The 19,883-nt window shown below is 42.1% G+C and overlaps 1 protein-coding gene across 1 annotated transcript in view; it reads left to right on the top strand.

Moving 5' to 3' along the window:
* The window catches only part of LOC111147246 (cyclin dependent kinase 6), a 230,870-nt gene that overhangs the window by 163,039 nt on the left and 47,948 nt on the right, over positions 1–19,883 (top strand). Inside the window, exon 4 of the mRNA XM_022503169.1 lies at positions 3,450–3,559. Within this exon, the coding sequence (XP_022358877.1) occupies positions 3,450–3,559 (110 nt within the window). The remainder of the gene's footprint in view (positions 1–3,449; positions 3,560–19,883) is intronic.

Raw genomic sequence — 19,883 nt, 5'->3', positions numbered from 1 at the left:
ATTTTATTTATTTATTTGACAAAGAGAGAGACCACAAGTAGGCAGAGAGGCAGGCAGAGAGGGAGAGAGGAGGAAGCAGGCTCGCCTCCGAGCAGAGAGCCCAATGCGGGCTCGATCCCAGGACCCTGAGATCATGACCCGAGCTGAAGGCAGAGGCTTTAAACCACTGAGCCACCCAGGTGCCCTCATTTATTTAGTTTTTAAATTCTTCAACAATAGTATGTTCATTTTATTTATATAGATTTTGCTTTTTTAAATCTTTCAATGTTTTGTGAATGTTATCCTTTTTACATTATATTTTATAACTGACATATAGGATTTGTGTATTTATATCTTATGTCCATCATCATCTAATTTATTATATCTTAATAATATTTTTGCTGTCATAAGTTTTATTTACCCAAATAAGACCAATGTGTATAGGGCAGAAACCCTTAGAAATACAAGGAGATTCTGGGAGAAGGAAAACAAAATTTCAGTTCTCTTCCAGTGTTTGACAAAGCATAGAAAAATAATAAGGAAGTAAAAACTAGAGCCCAGAACTGGATGCTCTTTTTAGTGAATGTAGTTAAGTACCTTCTTTCTGGGGGATGACTGATAATTGAATATTGCCTGGTTATCTTCTAGCAGTTATTGCCTTAAAATTGTCAATTTGGTGTTTGCTAAAACCCAGTTGTTATGTGAGCGATATTGTATTGGGTATTTACAGACATAGCCTTGGATAAAATTGGGTCCATGCAGCCTGGAACGATCCATATTATGAACTATGTTGCAGGATATGATTTTCAGATGTCCGTGAGTTCAGGGAGGTGATGGCATCAGAGCTAGGCTTTGTAGGATAAGTAGAATTTCCAAATGTGGAGAGGAGAAGGAAGAGCTTCCCAGATGAGAACAGTGCCAACTAAAGCATGGAGATAGGAGCTGGAGGGTTTATTTATATCATTAAGTGGTGCTCAGACCTAACCAAGGGTTAGTGTTACCTGAAGAACTTTGTTTTTAAAAAAAAGGAAAGAGAGAGAGAAAAATAAAAAAGTAAAGGAAGAACTCCAGGCCCCCCACCATGGAGATCTAATTCAGTGAGGGAGAGATAAGGCCAAGACGCATGTTCGTCCGTTCGTTCGTTTGTTCGTTCTTTCTTTCTAGATTTATTTATTTTAGAGAGAAAAAGCAAGAGCAGGGAGAGGGAGAGAATCTCAAGTAGGCTCCCTACTGAGCGGGGAGCCCAACACAGGGCTCGATCCCGTGACCCTGAGATCATTACCTGAGCCAAAATCAAGAATCAGTTGCTTAACCGATTGATCCACCCAAGGGCCCCTAGACACATATTTTTCTACAATCCCAGTGGATGATTCTGATGCAGAGTCAGAGTGGATACCCAGTGCTGTGGTCTAGTATATAACAAGGCTAGAAGGGTTATGGAGATACTGCGGGATACGCTTTTGGAAAGATATATTGGAGCCAGTGATAACTGAGTGAAACTGTTCGGTTGTTTGGTTTTTGTTTGCTTCTTTTTTTTACAATTTTACAATTCTGTTACATCACCACCATTCCTCTATTAGATATCAACCAGATATCCATTACACAAAATTTGATCTCTTGTGTGAATTCAAAACAAAACCTATTAAATGAGATGAAGAGGAGGAACCAGTCAAGAATCTTCTTTCAGTTAGATATTGCTATATAATCTAGCCCAAACTTAAAACAACAGTCACTTTATTGCCATTTATAATCCTGTGAGTTGACTGGACTCAGCTGGGCCCTTCTGCTCCTTGTGACATTGGCAGGGGTGGGCGGACCACAGTCGTGTCGGGGATCAGTCCAACTTGAATGTCCAAGATGGCTCACTTGCATGGCTTTCAGCTGAGAATTAGCTGGGGCTGTCCTCTGGAACATCTTTGTGGGCTTCTCACCACATGATACTTGGATTCCAGAGGAAGCGTCTCAAAAGCAAGCATTCAAAAGCAAGACTATGGGGCACCTGGCTGGCTCTGTCAGTGGAGTGTGCGACTCTTGGTCTCGGGGTTGTGAGTTCAAGCCCCACATTGGGTGTAGAGTGTACTTAAAAATAAAATCTTAAAGAAGGCGACCGAAACTACTAGGCTTCTTCTGACCTAGTTTTGGTGGTCTCAAATACATTCTGTTAGTTTAGGCAACCAACTCACTAAGATCAACTCATTTTCAACAGAAGGTGACTTAAATTCTCTCTCTCTCTCCTTTTTTTTTAAACACGATTTTTAAAATTCATTTATTTGAGAGAGAGAGCGGGAGAGAGAGGGAAAGGAAATCTGAAGCGGACTCCACGCTGAGCACAGAGCCCGACCTGGGGTTCAGTCTCACGACCATGAGATTATGATCTGAGCCAAAACCAAGAACCTAGCTCTTCCCCCAGCTGAGCCCCCAGGGCGCCCCAGCCTCCGTCTCTTGCTGGGAGGGGTAGCGTGTGTCTGTAAGGAAGGAAGGAAACAGATGGCAATCATGTTCTGGAGAATTGCAACTGCAATCTGAATGCACCAAGTACTACAACGTCAAAATACATAAAGGAGAATTGTAGGAAATTTCGATAGATGTCCACAAAAGTGCAAGTAGACCAAATAGTAAGTAAGGATAAAGGGAATCTGAATAATATAAAATGCTTATGTAGTAGATTAATTATTGAATTCCTTGTGTGACAGCAAAGAATATTCCTTTATTTCAGCCATCTGTAGAATCTCTGTGCTCCCAAAAGAGAAGCACTTGAACCCCTTATAGGGGCTCCGGTCTGTTTCCTGACCTCTCAGCCTTGCAGATAGAGCCACAGCAGTGGACACTACTCTTGTATTAAGTGAGGTTCTTCCTGTTGAGGAATCCTATCCTCTGGATGACTTTTTTACACATTGGTGTAGACAATTGAGTTACACATTCTCAAGTTCTTGGTTTCTTAATTTGTTTTCTGAAAAGAGTGGCATTGAAGGGGGCTTTATTTTGATTCCCCACAGTCTCATGATAAGAGTAGTTTTGACTTGTCCTGGGTGCTCTTTATACTTCAGGGTCAACACCCAGCAATCACTGGAATCCTCTTCTGATTTCCCAATAATGCTGACGTAGGAACTGAGCTGGAATCCTTGCTGACACCTGTTCTCCATGTATTGTTTTTTTAAGCCCCTTCAGAAAAAAAATAACAGCGTTAAGATCCGTGGGTTTTGTTTTTTTTAAGTCTTTGCTTTGCTTCCTAAAACTCGGTTGTTTGACCATCCTCGTAAGAAACAGAGTCTGAGCTGGGAACCCAGGTTGTGGGGATGATGTCATTTCCTGGCCTGTCAGCAATGAATCTGAGTTACTTACGGCTTCTATCTCAGTGTCCCCATATGATGCCAGGCACCTTGCTGAGCTGGCATTAAACCAGCTGAGATGAGAAGTTGAAGCAACCAGCCGTCTCCCTCAGTAACACTCCAATCCATTTGCCTTTGCAGGTCGTCACGCTGTGGTACAGAGCTCCAGAAGTCCTGCTTCAGTCCAGCTACGCCACCCCCGTGGACCTCTGGAGTGTTGGCTGCATATTTGCAGAAATGTTTCGTAGAAAGTAAGAAATTCCTTTCGTTTTATTCTGTCTTCCTTGGAAAGACTTTTTGGGTCTTCAATAATTTAAGTGTCAGCATAGCATTTCTTTTGCAAGTAAGGTCATGATATATACAGATACACAGATATTCTGATCCCCCTGCTTTGGGCTGCCACGTCCAAGCCTGTCCTGGAAACGCTTTCTCAGTCCTGAACAGTGTAGTTTTGTAGGACTCTAGCTTCCAGCTCTTGGAAACTCTGTTTGGAAAGAAACATGCCATTGTTCTTACAACTTATTTTTGTTGCTGATGATAGGATCTAGAAATATCCTCAAGGTGGACCTTGTCCACAGGAGAAGGACCAGGGCTATTACGTGTGTGGAAATTTTGATGGTGAGAATAGTGGCTTACACAGAATGTTCAGGATGAAAAGGACAAGGCAAGGAAGATGTTAGCACTACTTCAGAATACTGAAAATGCTGTTGGAATGAGGAGAGATTAGACATACTCAGGCACAACAGAGCAAAACCAGGACCAGGGATAGAGAAATGACAGAAGTAAAGGTTTTTGCTCAGACGTGGGAAAAATCTAACATTGGACTGTTATCTGAAGAGAAGATAGGGGTTCGTGAAAATAGTGCATTCTCATTGGGTGTCCCAAGAAGAAACTGGACATGGGAGGTGTCTCAGTGGCATTAATAGGGTAGGTGGGTGGGCTAGAGGACCTCCAGGAACCTCTGACTCTGAGAACCTGTGATTCATTTGTTTGATTTTTAGGTCACAAGAAATAGGCAAACAATATAATAAAGACCTGCCCAGAAAATAATCCATACATGGGTACTAAATTCAGCAAATCAAAAATGAAGCAGAGAACCTAATCGTAATCTATTAGCTCCTTGTTTTCTATTTTTGTTTCCATGGGAAATGTGAGCTGGAAAGCTGAGCATATTCCTGTTGTACATGTTACATTCAAAGTGTTAGTTACATGGTAGCTCACAAGGAAAAGAACTGGTCGGCCATTACTTGCCTGTCTGTCTGTGCTTTGTTTTAACCAAATGAAGTTTGGTGCATGTCATAAATTTTGGGACCTATTTTTAGAACTCAGCATTTTTGTAAATGCAGCTCACAGGAGGGGATCATGCCCAAGAAATCAGAGTACATAGATGTTTGTTTCTGACCTACTCTCTGCCAAGTACAGACCAAACCTCTTTGCTTCTGTTACTTTTTATGCCTCACCATGGAAGATAGCAGAGGTGCGGGGACAGATTTATTTGTCAAGCAGCTAAAAAGGAGCAGGGGTATTGCCCCAAATGAAGCTTGTGCGTTTTAACCCAGTGTTGTTTCTGTACCAAGAAGGGAGGGAAAAAATGTTGATTTCAGCTTTAGTGTTTGCCAAACAGGCTGAATAAGTGGTTTGGAGCATCCCTAAAGACCTTGGTAGAAATCAAATTCCCACCTTCCCCGGCCCACCCACCTCATCAGAACTTCTTGGGCTGGAGCTCAGCAACCTGTGTTTGAACAAGCCCTTAAGGTGATGCTAATTCACCCTCCAGGGCAAGAACCACTGGGTTGGATGACAGGATCACCAGAGATGAGCAGACTTCGAATGTGCAACTCCAGACCTCTCCCTTAGAGATTCTGATTCATTACTGGGATGGAGCCAGGCATTCTTGTTTTTAAAAAGCACCGTCATGTAATTCTTTTCATCAGACAAGTGTAGAAAACATGAAGTTATAGGATTATGGTCAGGGGTGCCTGGGCGGCTTGGTCAGTTGAGCGTCCGACTCTTGATTTGGACTCAGGTCATGACTTTAAGCTCCGCAGCCGGCTCCCCTCTTGGCTTGGAGTCTGCTTATCCCTCTCCCTCTGCTCCCCCCCACCTGCCTGCTCGAAGGCAGGCACCCGCGTGTGCTCTCTCTCTCAAATAAGTAAATAAATAAAACCTTTAAAAAAAAATTAAGGATTATGGTCAGAACAGGAAATAAACAGGGTGGAAGTCAGAGGATAGTCATTCTAGTTCATCCCATAAATAAGTTCATTTAGCTGAGAGCTGATGAGAGAAATGTCTATTAGAATTACATTTATATGTCTAGAATTGTCCTCAAATACAAAGATTGAGCCCTTCTTTTGTAATGGGAGGAGAGTGGTCCGTTATTTTTCAATAGGATAAGACTTGAACACAGCCACTCTTGATGAGACAACCAGTATTCTCCTGAAAGATGTTAAAAGTAAAATTTAAGATATGTAGTATTAAGCATTCGCTAGTAAGGAATTTGCAGTATTTCTAAGTATACCTGGTCACTACTTACAGAACAATTACAACCTGAGTTTTCATTTTATAGCGTTAAAACTTTTCCCACTGAAGTGGCCCCATCTAGCTTGCAGAATTCTATATAACCTGGAATATATATGAAATGCTATTTGTACTAATCCATCAAAACCTATTTTCTCCATATGACATTTTTTCTATGGGAAAATTCATTCTCTGTTCCAATCCAGGATGACAGGGATACCCTTCCCTTCACCCGAGCACCAGAAGGGGGAACTTAATGTTGGAGGCTCAGGGAAAGGCTCCTTTCATGATGGCAGCAACAGCTGGCTTCAGTTTGCTTAGAAAGGGAGATGGTGGGTAGAGACCCATTGGCTCTTTAGATGTGCACAAAAGAAAGCTATCCTCTCTCTTGGAGCCTTGTGTAGAGGTACTAAATTGAGAATTAATTGCCTGAAGGTGGAAGCAGTATCAGAATCCAGGCCTACATGCCTATATGGCTGAAGGAGAGTGAATCCAGACCTACCACACATAGTTCCTGGGCTAGGTGCCCTCTCTCTTAGGTAGTTCCTGCTGGTTTGGCTTTGACCTTGAATCTGGCCATGGGATCTGACCCTTGTTCCTGCTCTGTTCATGTTTGGTATTTCTTTTTTTTTTTTTTTTTTTTTTTTTAAGATTTTATTTATTTATTTGAGAGAGAGACAGTGAGAGAGAGCTTGAGCAAGGAGAAGGTCAGAGGGAGAAGCAGACTCCCCGTGGAGCTGGGAGCCCGATGTGGGACTCGATCCCGGGACCCCGGGATCATGACCTGAGCCGAAGGCAGTCGTCCAACCAACTGAGCCACCCAGGCGTCCCGATGTTTGGTATTTCTTATGATTACACCAAGATACCTGAATGTGCATGCTGTTTACTCATGCCAGATGAGTTCTGGGGGTCCAACCGCAAGCTTGACCAGACTCTAGCTTGACTCCTGAGTCAGTGCTGACACACCTATTACATTGTCCAGTGGAGAATTTGCAAGCCAGAGATTCTGAAAGCAGTCTCCCTCGTTACCTTAGGCTATAACCCTAAATCAGAGAATCGTGGCATGTGTCCACTCTGGGTTCCCACCTGTTATTATGGCAGTTTTCCCACATGTTGTCATCTTTCTTAATACCTTCATGGTTTTTGCCATATTCTTAAAATAACTATAGTTACATAATTGTTTACCCTAAACAATTTACTTTTTTTAATTGAAGTGTAATTGACATACAATAATATGTTAGTTTCAGGTGTACAATCTAGTGATTGAACATTCATGTGTATTACAAATCAGTCACCATGTTAAATCTAGCTACTATTTGTCACCATTCAAACTTGTTATATATTACTAACTACAGCCATACCTCATTTTATTATGCTTTGCAGATACTGCATTTTTTTACAAATTAAGGTTTGTGGTAATCCTGACTCAAGCAAGTCTCTCTGCAACATTTTTCCGACAGCATTTGCTAATGACTTTGTGTGTCTGTCACACTTTGGTAATTCTTGCAATATTTCAGACTTGTTCATTATTATGTTTGTTATGGTGATCTATGACCAGTGATTATAACTCACTAAAAACTCACAATGGTCAGCATTTTTTAGCAATAAAGTATTTTTTTTTAAGATTTTATTTATTTATTTGCAGAGACAGAGAGATCACAAGTAGTCAGAGAGGCAGGCAGAGAGAGGAGGAAGCAGGCCCCCTGCTGAGCAGAGCACTCGATGCGGGGGCTCGATCCCAGGACCCTGAGATCACGACCTGAGCCGAAGGCAGAGGCTTTAACCCACTGAGCCACCTGGGTGCCCCCCAGCAATAAAGTATTTTTAATTAAGGTATATACATTGGGGTTTAAGACATAATGCTATTACACACTTAATGGACAACAGTGTATATAAAAACATGATTTTTATATGCCCTAGGAAACCAAAAAAATTCATTTGATTCACTTTATTGATACTCACTTTATTAGAGTGGTCTAGAAACAAACACACAATACCTTAGATTTGGCTGTATTTCATTTATTTCTGCTCTCATCTTTATTATTATCTTCCTTCCACTAACTTTGGACTTTGTTCTTTTTCTATTCCTTTAGGGGTGAGGGTAGATGCTTGCTTCTTGTGGTAGACCTGTCTCACTCTAAAATTCTGTCATAGAACTGCTTTTGCTGTGTCCTTTAGATTTTGGACTATTGTGTTTACCTTTCATTTGTCTCAAGGCATATTTTGATTTCCTCTTCAACTTTTTTCATTGACCTGTGGGTTGTTCAGTAGCTTGTTTAGCCTCCATGTGTTTGTGTTTCTTCCAGTTTTCTTCTTGTGATTGATTTATAGTTTCATACCATTGGGGTTTGAAAGATGTTTTTATATGCTTTTAATCCTTAAATTTATTAAGACTTGGTTTGTGGCTTAACGTGTGATCTATCCTGGAAAATGTTCCATGTGGACTTGAAAAGAATGTGTACCCTGCTGCCTTGGGATGTTAAATCCTATCAATATCTGTGAAGTTCATCTGGTCTAATGGGTCATTTAGGCCAATGTTTCCTTACTGGTATTTCTGTCTAAATGATCTATCCATTGGTGTAAGTGGAGTGTTAAAGTCCCCTGCTGTTATTGTATTACTGTCAGTTTCTCCCTTTATGTTTGCTAATATTTGCTTTATATGTTTAGGAGCCCCATGTGGGGTACGTAGATATTTATCTTCTTGTTGGATTGATCCCTTTATGAATATATAATGTTTTTGTCTCTTATTAAACTTTGCTTTTTAAAAAAAGATTTTATTTATTTATTTATTGGGGGGCGGGGCAGAAGCAGGGAGAGGGGCAGAGGTGGGAGAGAAGCAGGCTTCCTACGGAACAGGGAGCCTGATGCAGGGCTCCATCCCAGGATCAGAGATTATGACCTGAGCCAAAGAAGGCAGACACTTAACTGACTGAGCTACCCAGGTGCCCCTACAGTCTTTGTTTTAAAATCTGTTCTGTGTGATGTGAATATTGCTACTTTAGCTTTCTTTTCATTTCCACTTGCATGGAATATCTTTTTCCATCCCTTCATTTTCAGTGTGTGCATGTCTTTAGATCTGAAGTGAGCCTCTTGTAGGCAACATATAGATAGGTCTTGGTTTTTTTTATCCATTCAACCACTCTGTGTCTTTTGATTGGAGCATTTAGTCCATTTACTTTTAAAGTAAACTGTTGGTAAATATGTACTTACTGCCATTTTGTTGATTGTTTTTATAGTTCTGGTTCCTTCTTTTGTTCTCTTCCCTTGTGACTTGGTGACTTTCCTTAATGTTATGTTTATATTTCTTTCTCCTTATGTTTTGTGTATCTATCAGAACTATTTGGTTTGTGGTTACCATGAGGTTCATATACAAGATCCTATCCTATATATTATAGGAGTCTATTTTAAGTTCAGTTGCTGAAGTTCAAGCGCATTCTAAAAGCACTACATTTTTAATCCCTCGCATCCATGTTTTATGTTTTTGACATTATATTCTACATATTATTTTTTGTATTCCTTGCCTGATTATTTGTAGCTCTAGATGATTTTACTACTTAGCCATTTTGTTTTCCGCTTAAAGAAATCTCTTTAACATTTCTTGTAAGGCCAGTTTGGTGTTGATAAGCTCCTTTAGCTTTTGCTTATCTGCAAAACTCTTTTATCTCTCCTTCTATACTGAATAATAATCTTGCTGGGTAGAGTAGTCTTGGTTGTAAGTATTTCCCTTTTAGCACTCTCAATATATTCTTCCACTTTCTTCTGGTCTAGAAAGTTTCTGCTGAAAAATCAGCTCATGGTCTTATGGGGGTTCCCATGTCCATAACTAGTTGTTTCTCTCTTGTTGCTTTTAAGATTATCTCTTTAACTGTTGACACATTGAATATAATGTGTCTTGGTGTGGATCTCTTTGAGTTCCTCTTATTTGCGGCTCTCTGTGTGCTTCCTGGAGTTGGATGTCTTTTCCTTCATCAGGTTAGGGAAGTTTTTAGCCATTATTTTTTTCAAATAGGTTTTTTGTCCTTTTCTGTCTCTTTTCTTTTTTTAGGAGCCCCATAATATGAATGTTAGTATACTAATGGTGCCCCAGAGGTCCCTTAAACTATCTTGATTTTTTTCATTCCTTTTTCTTTTTGCTATTCCAATTGGGTAATTTCCACTTACCTTGTCGTTATCACTGATTGATTCTTCTGTACCCTCAAAGCTGCTGTTGATTCCCTCTAATGTATTTTTCATTTCGGTTATTGTATTCTTCAGCCCCATTTGGTTCCTTTTTATATTTTCTAGACAAGTTACTTTTTTTTTAGTCTCATCCAAAGCAAAAATATATAAAATCACAGATTTGATGAGCCAGTTATTTGTCTAGTACACACTCAAATAAATACATAACCATTAAAATTCTTGAGAAACTTAGTCCATGTTCAAGCCCTAAAATCATCTTTCTCACATACCACCAGTGGTAAATGTCACATGCTGGAAACCTTGTAACAGGTGTTTCATTTAGTCTACAAATAACTTACTCGTGGCCACTATATGCAAGACCCATTTCTAGAGAAGAAATTAAATCCTAGTGGGGAAGAGAGGCATTGCATGCACAATTTAGTTGATTAACCTCAGCCAGGGTAAGTCCTGTGAAGAAGCAAAGGGTTCTGTGAATAGGTATAAGGAGAATACTGTTTCCGGAGAGGGAAAGCGGTTTCTCAGTGGAAGGCCAGAAGTCAGTATTAACCTTCCTTAGAGGTCACATCCTAGTTGTTTATGTAAAATCGTTAAGGAATGATCATTTCTGCATTAGTTAAGGCTCACCATTCTCCATAACCTGGGGAGAAAAATAAGAAACAAAGGGAGGTAACACTTGTCTGTCATATGACAGACCCAGGGCCAGGCCCTTCACATGTGTTATTACCTCAGTAAACCCAAATTCTGAGGACTATCCTCCAGAGTTTCCAGATGACGAACGAAAGTCTTCGGCAAGGAGAGTAGATAACTTGACCATGGGCACACGGCTCTTAAATACCAGAGCCAAATTTGAACTCAGGGTTGCCTGACTCTGTATGCTTTGATTTTTTCCCCCCTCTGTCATGTTTCTGCTCTTGCTGCTGTTTACCTGCTAGGTCATATTTTTATCTGCAGTGTTTTCTGCGTTATTGCAGTGTGGCAGCCGTGACATTTTAGAAAGGTCAAGAAGCAAACCATATGCTTAATAGTTTTGATTTCCAGTTTTTCCTATATTAGAAAGGTTGACTGATGCTCTGTGATATTAAGGGTTGCCAGGGAGTTTGAATACTCTCTGTCTCTATTATCTGGGCTTAGTGATTGCCACCAATGACTTAGTGCAGCAGCTATGAAATGAGTAAGAGTCAAAATCTTTTATCTTCATCCATTAGCTCTTTGCCTATGGGTGGTCCGTCTGAACTCCACATTGAGTTACATTTTAATACCAAAAAACACTAGTCAGGGTAAGGATGACATGCAATGGGATAGGAGGGAGGGATGGAGGGATGGGTAGGATAGATTGGTTTTAACTTCATAGCAAATTAAGTTCACAGTTGCTAGCTATCCAGGTTATCTTGTGCTCCTGCTCGGACTTCTTGTTAGTGGTTTGAAAATGATGGGGTTTTCCAGGTTATAGCAAACTCATAAAAAGAAAATGCACGTTTAAAAATTAAAACATGCTAATTCTTTGGGGAAAAAAAAAAACTAATTCTCAAACTAGTTCTTTGAATATGGAGATTGTGGTAAGCAGATAGTAATTCTTAGAAGTTCCGAGTTGCCTGCTCTACTGATCCCTAGCTAAGAAATGCCAAATACCGCCAGGAACCATATAATAAATACGGTCACTGTTGGAAGGAAACAAACAAGGCTTCATGGTTATATTATCCCATGTATGGTGGTCTCTCTTGGCTTGTCGTCATTGATTTCTATGAATTAAACACCCAGTAGCTGAGAAACTGACAGTGAAACCATCCTTTGTGGCTAAATGGTCTGTGAACAACTGTCTTTAAAATGTCACTGAGCGTCTTGCCAATTTTCCCGTTTGTTATTGTGTTGGTGTTTCCCCTTCTTTGAGTGCTCTCTAAAATGACATCAGTAAAATGAGGTCTTTAACAGACTGACCTGAACACCAAGGCACCCAGACCCTAGCCTGTAAGTGGAAACCCGTCACCACAGGTTAGTCAGAACACGTGTATGGAAACCAGGGCACTTCGCTGGGCCTTGAGATTTCTTATCTCTTCTTGGATGCTTTCCTAGGCCTTTTTTTTTTTTTCTTTTTTTCTTTAAAGAACCAACCAGCGGCGCCTGGGTGGCTCAGTGGGTTAATGCCTCTGCTTTCAGCTCAGGTCATGATCTCAGGGTCCTGGGATCAAGCCCTGCATCGGGCTCTCTGCTCCACAGGGAGCCTGCTTCCTCCTCTCTCTCTCTGTCTGCCTCCCTGACTACTTGTGATCTCTGTCAAATAAATAAATAAAATCTTAAAAAAAAAAAAAAAAAGAACCAACCAAATAGGAATAGCTTTAAAGAAGCATTTTCTTGAGTAAGGAAATACCCAAGATGGTACTTAGGAAAAGAACTGATCTTGGTTGAATAATGCATGAGGATAGTTCTAAGAATGAATGAGTGCTTTTTAAGGTAATCAATGTTGATTTCTCTTGTCCTTTCTTTTTTTTTAATATTTTAAAAGATTTATTTATTTATTTATTTGTCAGAGAGAGAGAGAGAAGCAAGGGGAGCCACAGGTAGAAGAAGAAGCAGGCTCCCCACCAAGCAAGGAGCCCCATGTGGGAGTTGATCCCTAGGACCCTGAGATCCTGACCCCAAAAGAAGGCATATGCTTAACCAATTGAGCCACCCAGTTGTCCCATTATTTCTCTTATTCTTTTTTTTTAAGATTTTATTTATTTATTTGAGAGAGAGAGAGAGATCACAAGTAGGCACAGAGACAGGGGGAAGCAGGCTCACCACTGAGCCGAGAGCGGATGTGGTGCTCGATCCCAGGACCCTGGGATCATCACCTGAGCCAAAGGCAGAGGCTTTAACCCACTGAGCCATCCAGGCGCCCCTCTCTTATTCTTAATACGTATCTTACTTTAACACGAATTTGAAAAATACATTTGTTTTTGTGATGTGTACTGAGAAGCCGGCGTCAGGCGTGGCCCTTGCCTGTCAGGGCAGCTCTGCGGGACTCCAGCATCCCAACCCAGGGCCACTCCAGTCTAGCACCCTGGGGCTGCCTGTTTTGTGGTCTTCTCTGCAAACTAGATTTTATCTTAATAGGACCCTTCCTGCCAGTTCTGCCATCATGTTCTTCCCTCCAGCTACCCAAGTCATCGCTTTCCTTTTACTGACAGTTACTGGTCTGTGACTTCTCCCCATGGTCTTATCCCTATTCTGAGCAACCTCCTTCCCCCTCTCTGGCTCCCCCAACTTCTGTTAGTCCTTTCCACTCTGTCCTTTGGAATCCCTGTTCTGAGCCACAGGTTGCCCCCCTTCGCTGAACTTTTCCTCGCAGTCTCCTTCAGGCCCTTTTCTGTCAATGTTCTATTCCCCTGAGAAGAGAGCTGGGATTTTCTTGGCCATCTGGTGCTGAGGGCACTGTTCTGGCAAAGCTTCCCGGCTCCTTTTTGCCATCCTCTCCCCCTCCTGTCTCCTCTTCTTCATTACATCACCTGTCACATAGAGAACCAGTGATTTTGGTTTGTTTTTTTGTTTTGTTTTTTGGTTTTTTGAAACATAGAGCTTTTGTGTAAGCATAGCCACTTTCTTAAAGCTACTCCAGAGTAAGAAGAACTGTTGTTGATGGAAGTGCTTTGCACGGAGGAGGAAATAGCAGATTGGGGGTCCTGACTGGCTTCGCTGCATCATTCAGCTTACCGTCTCCCTATCCCCTAGCCTGTGCTGAAGCACTTGGGACCTTCTGATGGACTTGTGTCCTCTGCTCACTCCTCAGGGGCACTCACTGCACCTTAGGGCTCATCGTTTCGCAAGTGTTTCACCATTAAAAATAAAGCTCCACTCACAGGCAGAAGTAAGGGCAACAGGAGCCCACAAGCTTTTCGACACTTGCCGTCTGGGTTCCTGTCCTCTCCTCTGGGTCCTCTCTCCCTTGGTCTCAGACCTGGTCCCATGCGTAGTTCCTTCCCCTTCTATCCCCCACAGTCCTTAAGCCCAGTCTGTTCCCATTCTCCCAACCCAACATTCAACCACATCTCCACTTGATTGAGTTGAGTGAAGCTATCCAAAGTGAGTTCCTCTGTGCCTTCGTTCAACTCAGAAATCTCTCCTTATCTCACCCTCTCTCTTCCTTCTCTCCACTTTCTTTCTTTCTTTTTTTTTTTAAGATTTATTTATTTTAGAGAGAGAGAGAGAGAGAGAGAGCACAAGTGAGGGAGGAGAGGGAGGGCAAGAGAGAGAATCCGGGCTCAAGACCCTGAGATGGTGACCTGAGCAGAAATCAAGAGCTGGGTGCTTGACAGACCGAACCATCCAGGGACTCCCTTTCTCTCCCCTTTCTCTCCCTTTTCAAAGAAGGCTGCATTCTCCCCCTTACAAGACAAGTCCTTTGACTTGTGTTCTTGATGCACCTGCTTCTGGACTCCCCCACATGTGTTACCGCCTTCTGATTTGCTATTTCAGAATCTCCCTGTCCACTGGCTTTCATGACTCCAGCCTAGAAAAGACCTCACTCCCCCTTTTATGCCCTCAGTCTTTCTCCTTCCCTTCATGACCAAACTTCTAAAAACAACAGGGTCTCTACACACAGCCTCCACTTCTTCACCATGTGCCATTCCTTAAATCCTTCCATTGATAAAAATGACCGATAATATTTACCAGGCACTTGCTGTGAGCTATGTTGAGTGTCTTAAAATACATAATTTCGGGGCACCTGGGTGGCTCAGTTTTTAAGCGTCTGCCTTCAACTCAGGTCGTGATCCTAGGGTCCTGGGATTGAGCCCCACATAGGGCTCTCTGCTCAGCAGGAAGCCTGCTTCTTCCTCTCCCACTCCCCCTGCTTCTGTTCCCCCTCTCTCTTGCTGTGTCTCTCTCTGTTAAGTAAATAAATAAATTTTTAAAATTATGTATATATGGATATATATATATATATAATTTCACTTAAATCTCAGAATAACCTTAAGGGATACTGTTGTCCCCCATTTTACAGGTAAGAAAACTGAGGTCGGAAAAGGTTAAGTAGTACAGAGTACCACAGCTAATGAGTGATGAGGAGAGGCTCTGAACACAGGCGTATTTGACCGCGCCATCCTCCTGGCACTCCATCTGCTGCCTTTTGAGCAGATAAGGACCATTTCCCCGTTTTCCTCTTGCTCAGTGTCTTTGGTATCTGAATCTTGTGACCACCGGTTCCATTACACCCTCCCTGCCCTTGCTGTTGGTGAAAAGCACACTGCCTTTATCTCTGTTACCGGCTCTTCTTTCTCTCCCAAACCTAGACATTCCCAAAGACTTTCTGTCTAGATCAGATGCAGATAGGCTCCAGAGCCCCGTTTCAGTTCTCTGAGGGAATGACACTCCACCAACCGTCTCACAGACACCCCGCCTTCATCAGACCCCCAAACCAGCAATTCCTCTCACCATCTCTTTCCCTGTTAATGGAACCCACATTCCCCCAGTTACCCAGCGAGGTCCCTAAAGTCATTTGGACCCTCCTTATCCTTCTCATACATCCAAGTCCTGTAGACCCTGTCTCCACAGGATCCCTCAGACCTGGACTTCTGTCACCTCAGTTTGGTCCTTAGCGGTCAGCCTACAGTGATAACACGGCAGCCTGCTTTCCTGCCTCCTGCCTGTTCATGGATTTAGCATAAGTTCATCTTCCTGTTGTCACCCCTTTGCAAAAACTTGTGAAAGCTGGTATAGGATCCTTGGCTCTCAGGACCTTTTAAAGAAGCCCCATCTCTCTTCTGGCCTCAGCATATATTCTGCTCCAAGATGTAACTGTATGTTTATAAAAATGACCTACCTTTGGACCCCAAAATTGGCCTCAGGGGGTTTTCTCCCATAGAACCCACACACTTCTCTTGACCTGGGGGCCCACCTGCCCTCTTTTTCTAGAGCTGCACCTTGAAGCTGGTTCCTCAGAGAGTGACCTGCCACCCTCCCCCACACCTCCGTAGCCCCTCAGCATTCCGGCTGCCCCTGTCTTGTGGCACTTTCCTCGGCCACTTCCTGTGTGTGCAGGTTGCCCACCCTGGGGGCAGGAACCATGTGATGCAGCACAGTGTTCTTTCTTAGCAATCCGCTCCTTGGCTCTGCTTCAGCCCTGCCTCCTCACCAGCTCTGTGGCTGAAGGCAAGTCATCAACCTGGAGCTTCGTGTCTTTATCCAGAAAAGGGAGAGGCCAGGTTAAGATAGCACATCCGTGGCCTTCAGACCTCCCGCACCCAGAGAGTTCAGGAGTTACCATCCTTTCTTGCTTCCACTCAGTTTTATTCAAAGCAACTTGATTTCCTCTTTTTTATATATCGGGCTGCTGAGATTTGTAAGAGTTTTAACACACACCAGTGGCTACTGTCCAAGATTCATTCTAATTCTGGTATTGTTTGCTTCTGGTAGAGGCATGATTTGGTGATTTCTGGAACTCTCCCCCACGTCTAATACAGCTAACGCTTGTCGACAGACAGAGGTTATTACATATCCTTGTATATGGTCCTGAACACTTGACATGCATTATTTAGTTTAAATCTCCCCAAGTGATTTGTCCCAGGATCCCCACATCTGCTCCTTGGCAGAACGTGAACTCAGAGCTATAACAGGTATATATAATAGGTACCTATGTACCAGCTATAACACAACTCAGACCTGTAACAGGTACCCTGAACTATAGTAAGCAACACTAAAAATTAGAGAGGCATCAAGATCATAGAGAGTAGCATTATAACAGTCAGGGTGTGTGTGGGTGTGTGTTCATTCATGCCTGCCTCTCCACCCTGCTGTTCCCTTTTATAAACATTTAAATATATAGATATTCCATCCAAGAAGGTCTAAAGCAGCTCTGTCCAATAGAAATATAACATGAGGATGCCCAGGTGGCTCAGTTGGTTAAGTGACTGCCTTTGGCTCAGGTGATGATCCTGGAGTCTCAGGATCGAGTCCCACATCAGATTCCCTACTGGGCAGGGAGTCTACTTCTCCCACTGACATCTCTCCTCTCACGCTCTCTCTTTTATTCTCTCTCTCTCTCTCTCAAATAAACAAATAAATAATCTTTCAAAAAGAAAGAAAGAATATAACATGAGCCACAGTGTAACTTAGAATTTTCTAGTAGCCCCCTTTAAAAAGGTGACAAGAAACAGGTAAAATTAGGTTTAATCATATATTTTAATTAATACAGTATATCCAAAATATTACTTCAACGTGTAATGAATATTTAAAAATGTGAATGAGATATTTTACATTCTTCATAATCAGTCTTCAGAGCCCCTGTGTGTTTGCACTTAACAGCCCATGTCAGTTCAGACTCGCCAAATTCAAATGCTCAGTAGCCTCGTGGACGGGACTAGACTGCACAGGTCTAAACCATCAAACAGAAGGAAAAGAAAGAAAAACCAGACTGCTATTTGTTGGAAAGGGGAGGAAAGTGAGTCAGCGCCCTTCTATCCGAGGCTCGCCGGACCTCAGTGAGGTTCCTCATTCTCTCTCCTACATCTTTTCTAGTTTGGCAAAGGCTGTAACAGTTGGGGTCCTTGTATATAGAACTGAGAGCGTTGGTGTAGAGCAGCTGCTTGGCCTTTGTCCCCGAATTGGTGGCACTTGAACACCAACCTTCAAGAGGGTTTGTCAGACCCCCATATCCTCCCCACCACGTCCTCTTCTAAAATTGCTTGCCCCTGGAGCCTCGACCGCACTGTGATCTCTCCACGTGCCACTTGTGGAATTGAGGATTGCTAAGGGCAGGAACAAATGAGATTTAGACACCAATTAGCTTTTTTTTTTTTTTTTTTTAAAGAAAAACTTTTAGCCACAAGGTAGAAGAGTCTGGTTGCGAAAAAAATGCCAAATGGCACAGAAGTATAAAAGTGAATATTATCGGGGAACCTGGGTGGCTCAGTCATTGAGCGTCTGCCTTCGGCTCAGGTCATGATCCCAGAGTCCTGGGATCAAGCCCCACATCAGGCTCTCTGCTCGGCGGGGAGCCTGCTTCTCCCTCTCCCAGTCCCTCTGCTTGTGTTCCCTCTCGCTGTATCTCTCTCTGTCAAATAAATAAACAAAATATTAAAAAAAAAAAAAGTGAATATTATCTTTTCTGTACTCCCATCCAAAATCCACTTCCCAAAGATAACCCTCTGGCTATACTTCCAGATCTTCCAGATTTCCAGTTTTTTGCAAATTCAAAAGTGTGTGTGTTTATAGATAAATACATACATACACATATACGTACACATGCACACCTATAAATTTATTTCACAGAAGTGGGCTTACTCTATATACCATACTCTGTACATTGCCTTATTTGCTTTATTTTATTATAATGTATTATATCAGTTCATAGAGATCTAACTCATGGTTAAACTGCTGAATAATTGTCAGTTCATTTATTTCATAATTTCCCATTGATGGACATTTGGGGGCTATTTGGTTTTGGTCTTATTGCAAACAATTCTGCATTAAAATCCTTGTGCTTGTTTTGTGGAACATTTGTCTAAGTATTTCTGTATGGTGAATTCCAGAAGCAAAATTACAGGGTCAGATAACATGCATATTTAAAATTCTGCCAGCTAAACCAAACTGCCCTCCAAAGAGCTTCCATTAAACTCTGTTTTAACTTTAAAGTGAGAGATAGGATTGAGATTCTCAAAGATTAAGAAGCATTGTCAAGAGTAAAACAGGACAGGGGCACCTAGATGGCTCAGTCAGTTAAGCGTCTGCCTTCAGCTCAGGTTAGGATCCCAGGGTCCTGGGATCCAGCCCTGCATCGGGCTCCCTGCTCAGTGGGGAGTCTGCAGCTCCCTCTCCCTCTGCCCCTCACCGCCACCCCCCCCACCCCCGTGCTTCTGTGTACACTTTGTCTCTCTCTCTGAAATAAATCAATAAAATCTTTTAAAAAAAAAAAAAAGAAAGAAAGAAAGAAAAATTTAAAAAGACAAGGACTCATGTAAGCCCTGGCTATCTCCTTCATCTGTATTTAAAAATAATATCAAGAGGGAAATATAAGTGAATATGGTAATTTCATAAAAGCTGTGATAAGCTTGGCTTGAAGCATAAGAGACCTCCTTCAACTGTAAAATTCACTGTGGGTTTCCTTTTTATCAGTTGTGTAGTGATAGGGAAGGAATCAACCTCCTTTTGTCAGTTAAAAAAAAAATTATCTTAAAATTCAAGCCCCAAGCAGTTCTACAGACTCGTTTTTTTTTCCAGTGCACAGAGAGCATAAAGGTTATTCTGCAGAGCTCCAGAGTACCTGGGCTTAGAGTATAATGTGTCCTGAGCTGTGATCTTCCTTCCAGGCAAGACTTGGAACATAGCCCTGTCTTCACCTTTCCCACCCTTCTTAGTCTTCTTCTCCAGGACTCAGGCATCTTTGCTTCAGATTTTGCCTTCTGGGTCTACTCATTGGGTCTCTTTTGGAAGCACTTGCATTCGCTCTCACAGTCTGCGTCTTACCTTGGTCATAAAGGCTCAGGTCTTCCTGGTCACATCTTTGAACCATTGCTTTGGATGAAAATACTTGGTGTGAGACAAGAAGCCATCCCCTTTTTATTATAAAACATCAGCAGAGAAAATAGCTATTTTTTACAGTGAGAGTGCATACCAGTCTAATCTGATCAGTCCATGGCAAACTTGTCTTCATTGTCCCCTGGCTCCCATGAACAGGAGGTACCTACCAGCCCTGCAAGATGGAAATACTGGGCCTGTGCAGAATTACTTTAGCTGGAGTTTGGACCTCTGATCTGAGTTGCATCTGCCCTTGGTAATTTCTTTGAAGTATAATGTTTACATTCATTGCTTTATTATATTCATGCAAATTTACTAGACAGGACAATAGACACCATTATGAAGAAGATAAGGTATTTGAGATAAATATAAATTCAGGAGATTTTATTG

This window comes from Enhydra lutris, unplaced genomic scaffold (genome assembly GCF_002288905.1).
Source record: "Enhydra lutris kenyoni isolate GAN:26980312 unplaced genomic scaffold, ASM228890v2 scaffoldscaffold16, whole genome shotgun sequence".
Taxonomy (NCBI): Eukaryota; Metazoa; Chordata; class Mammalia; order Carnivora; family Mustelidae; genus Enhydra; species Enhydra lutris.
This window is presented reverse-complemented; position numbering and strand designations above follow the sequence as displayed.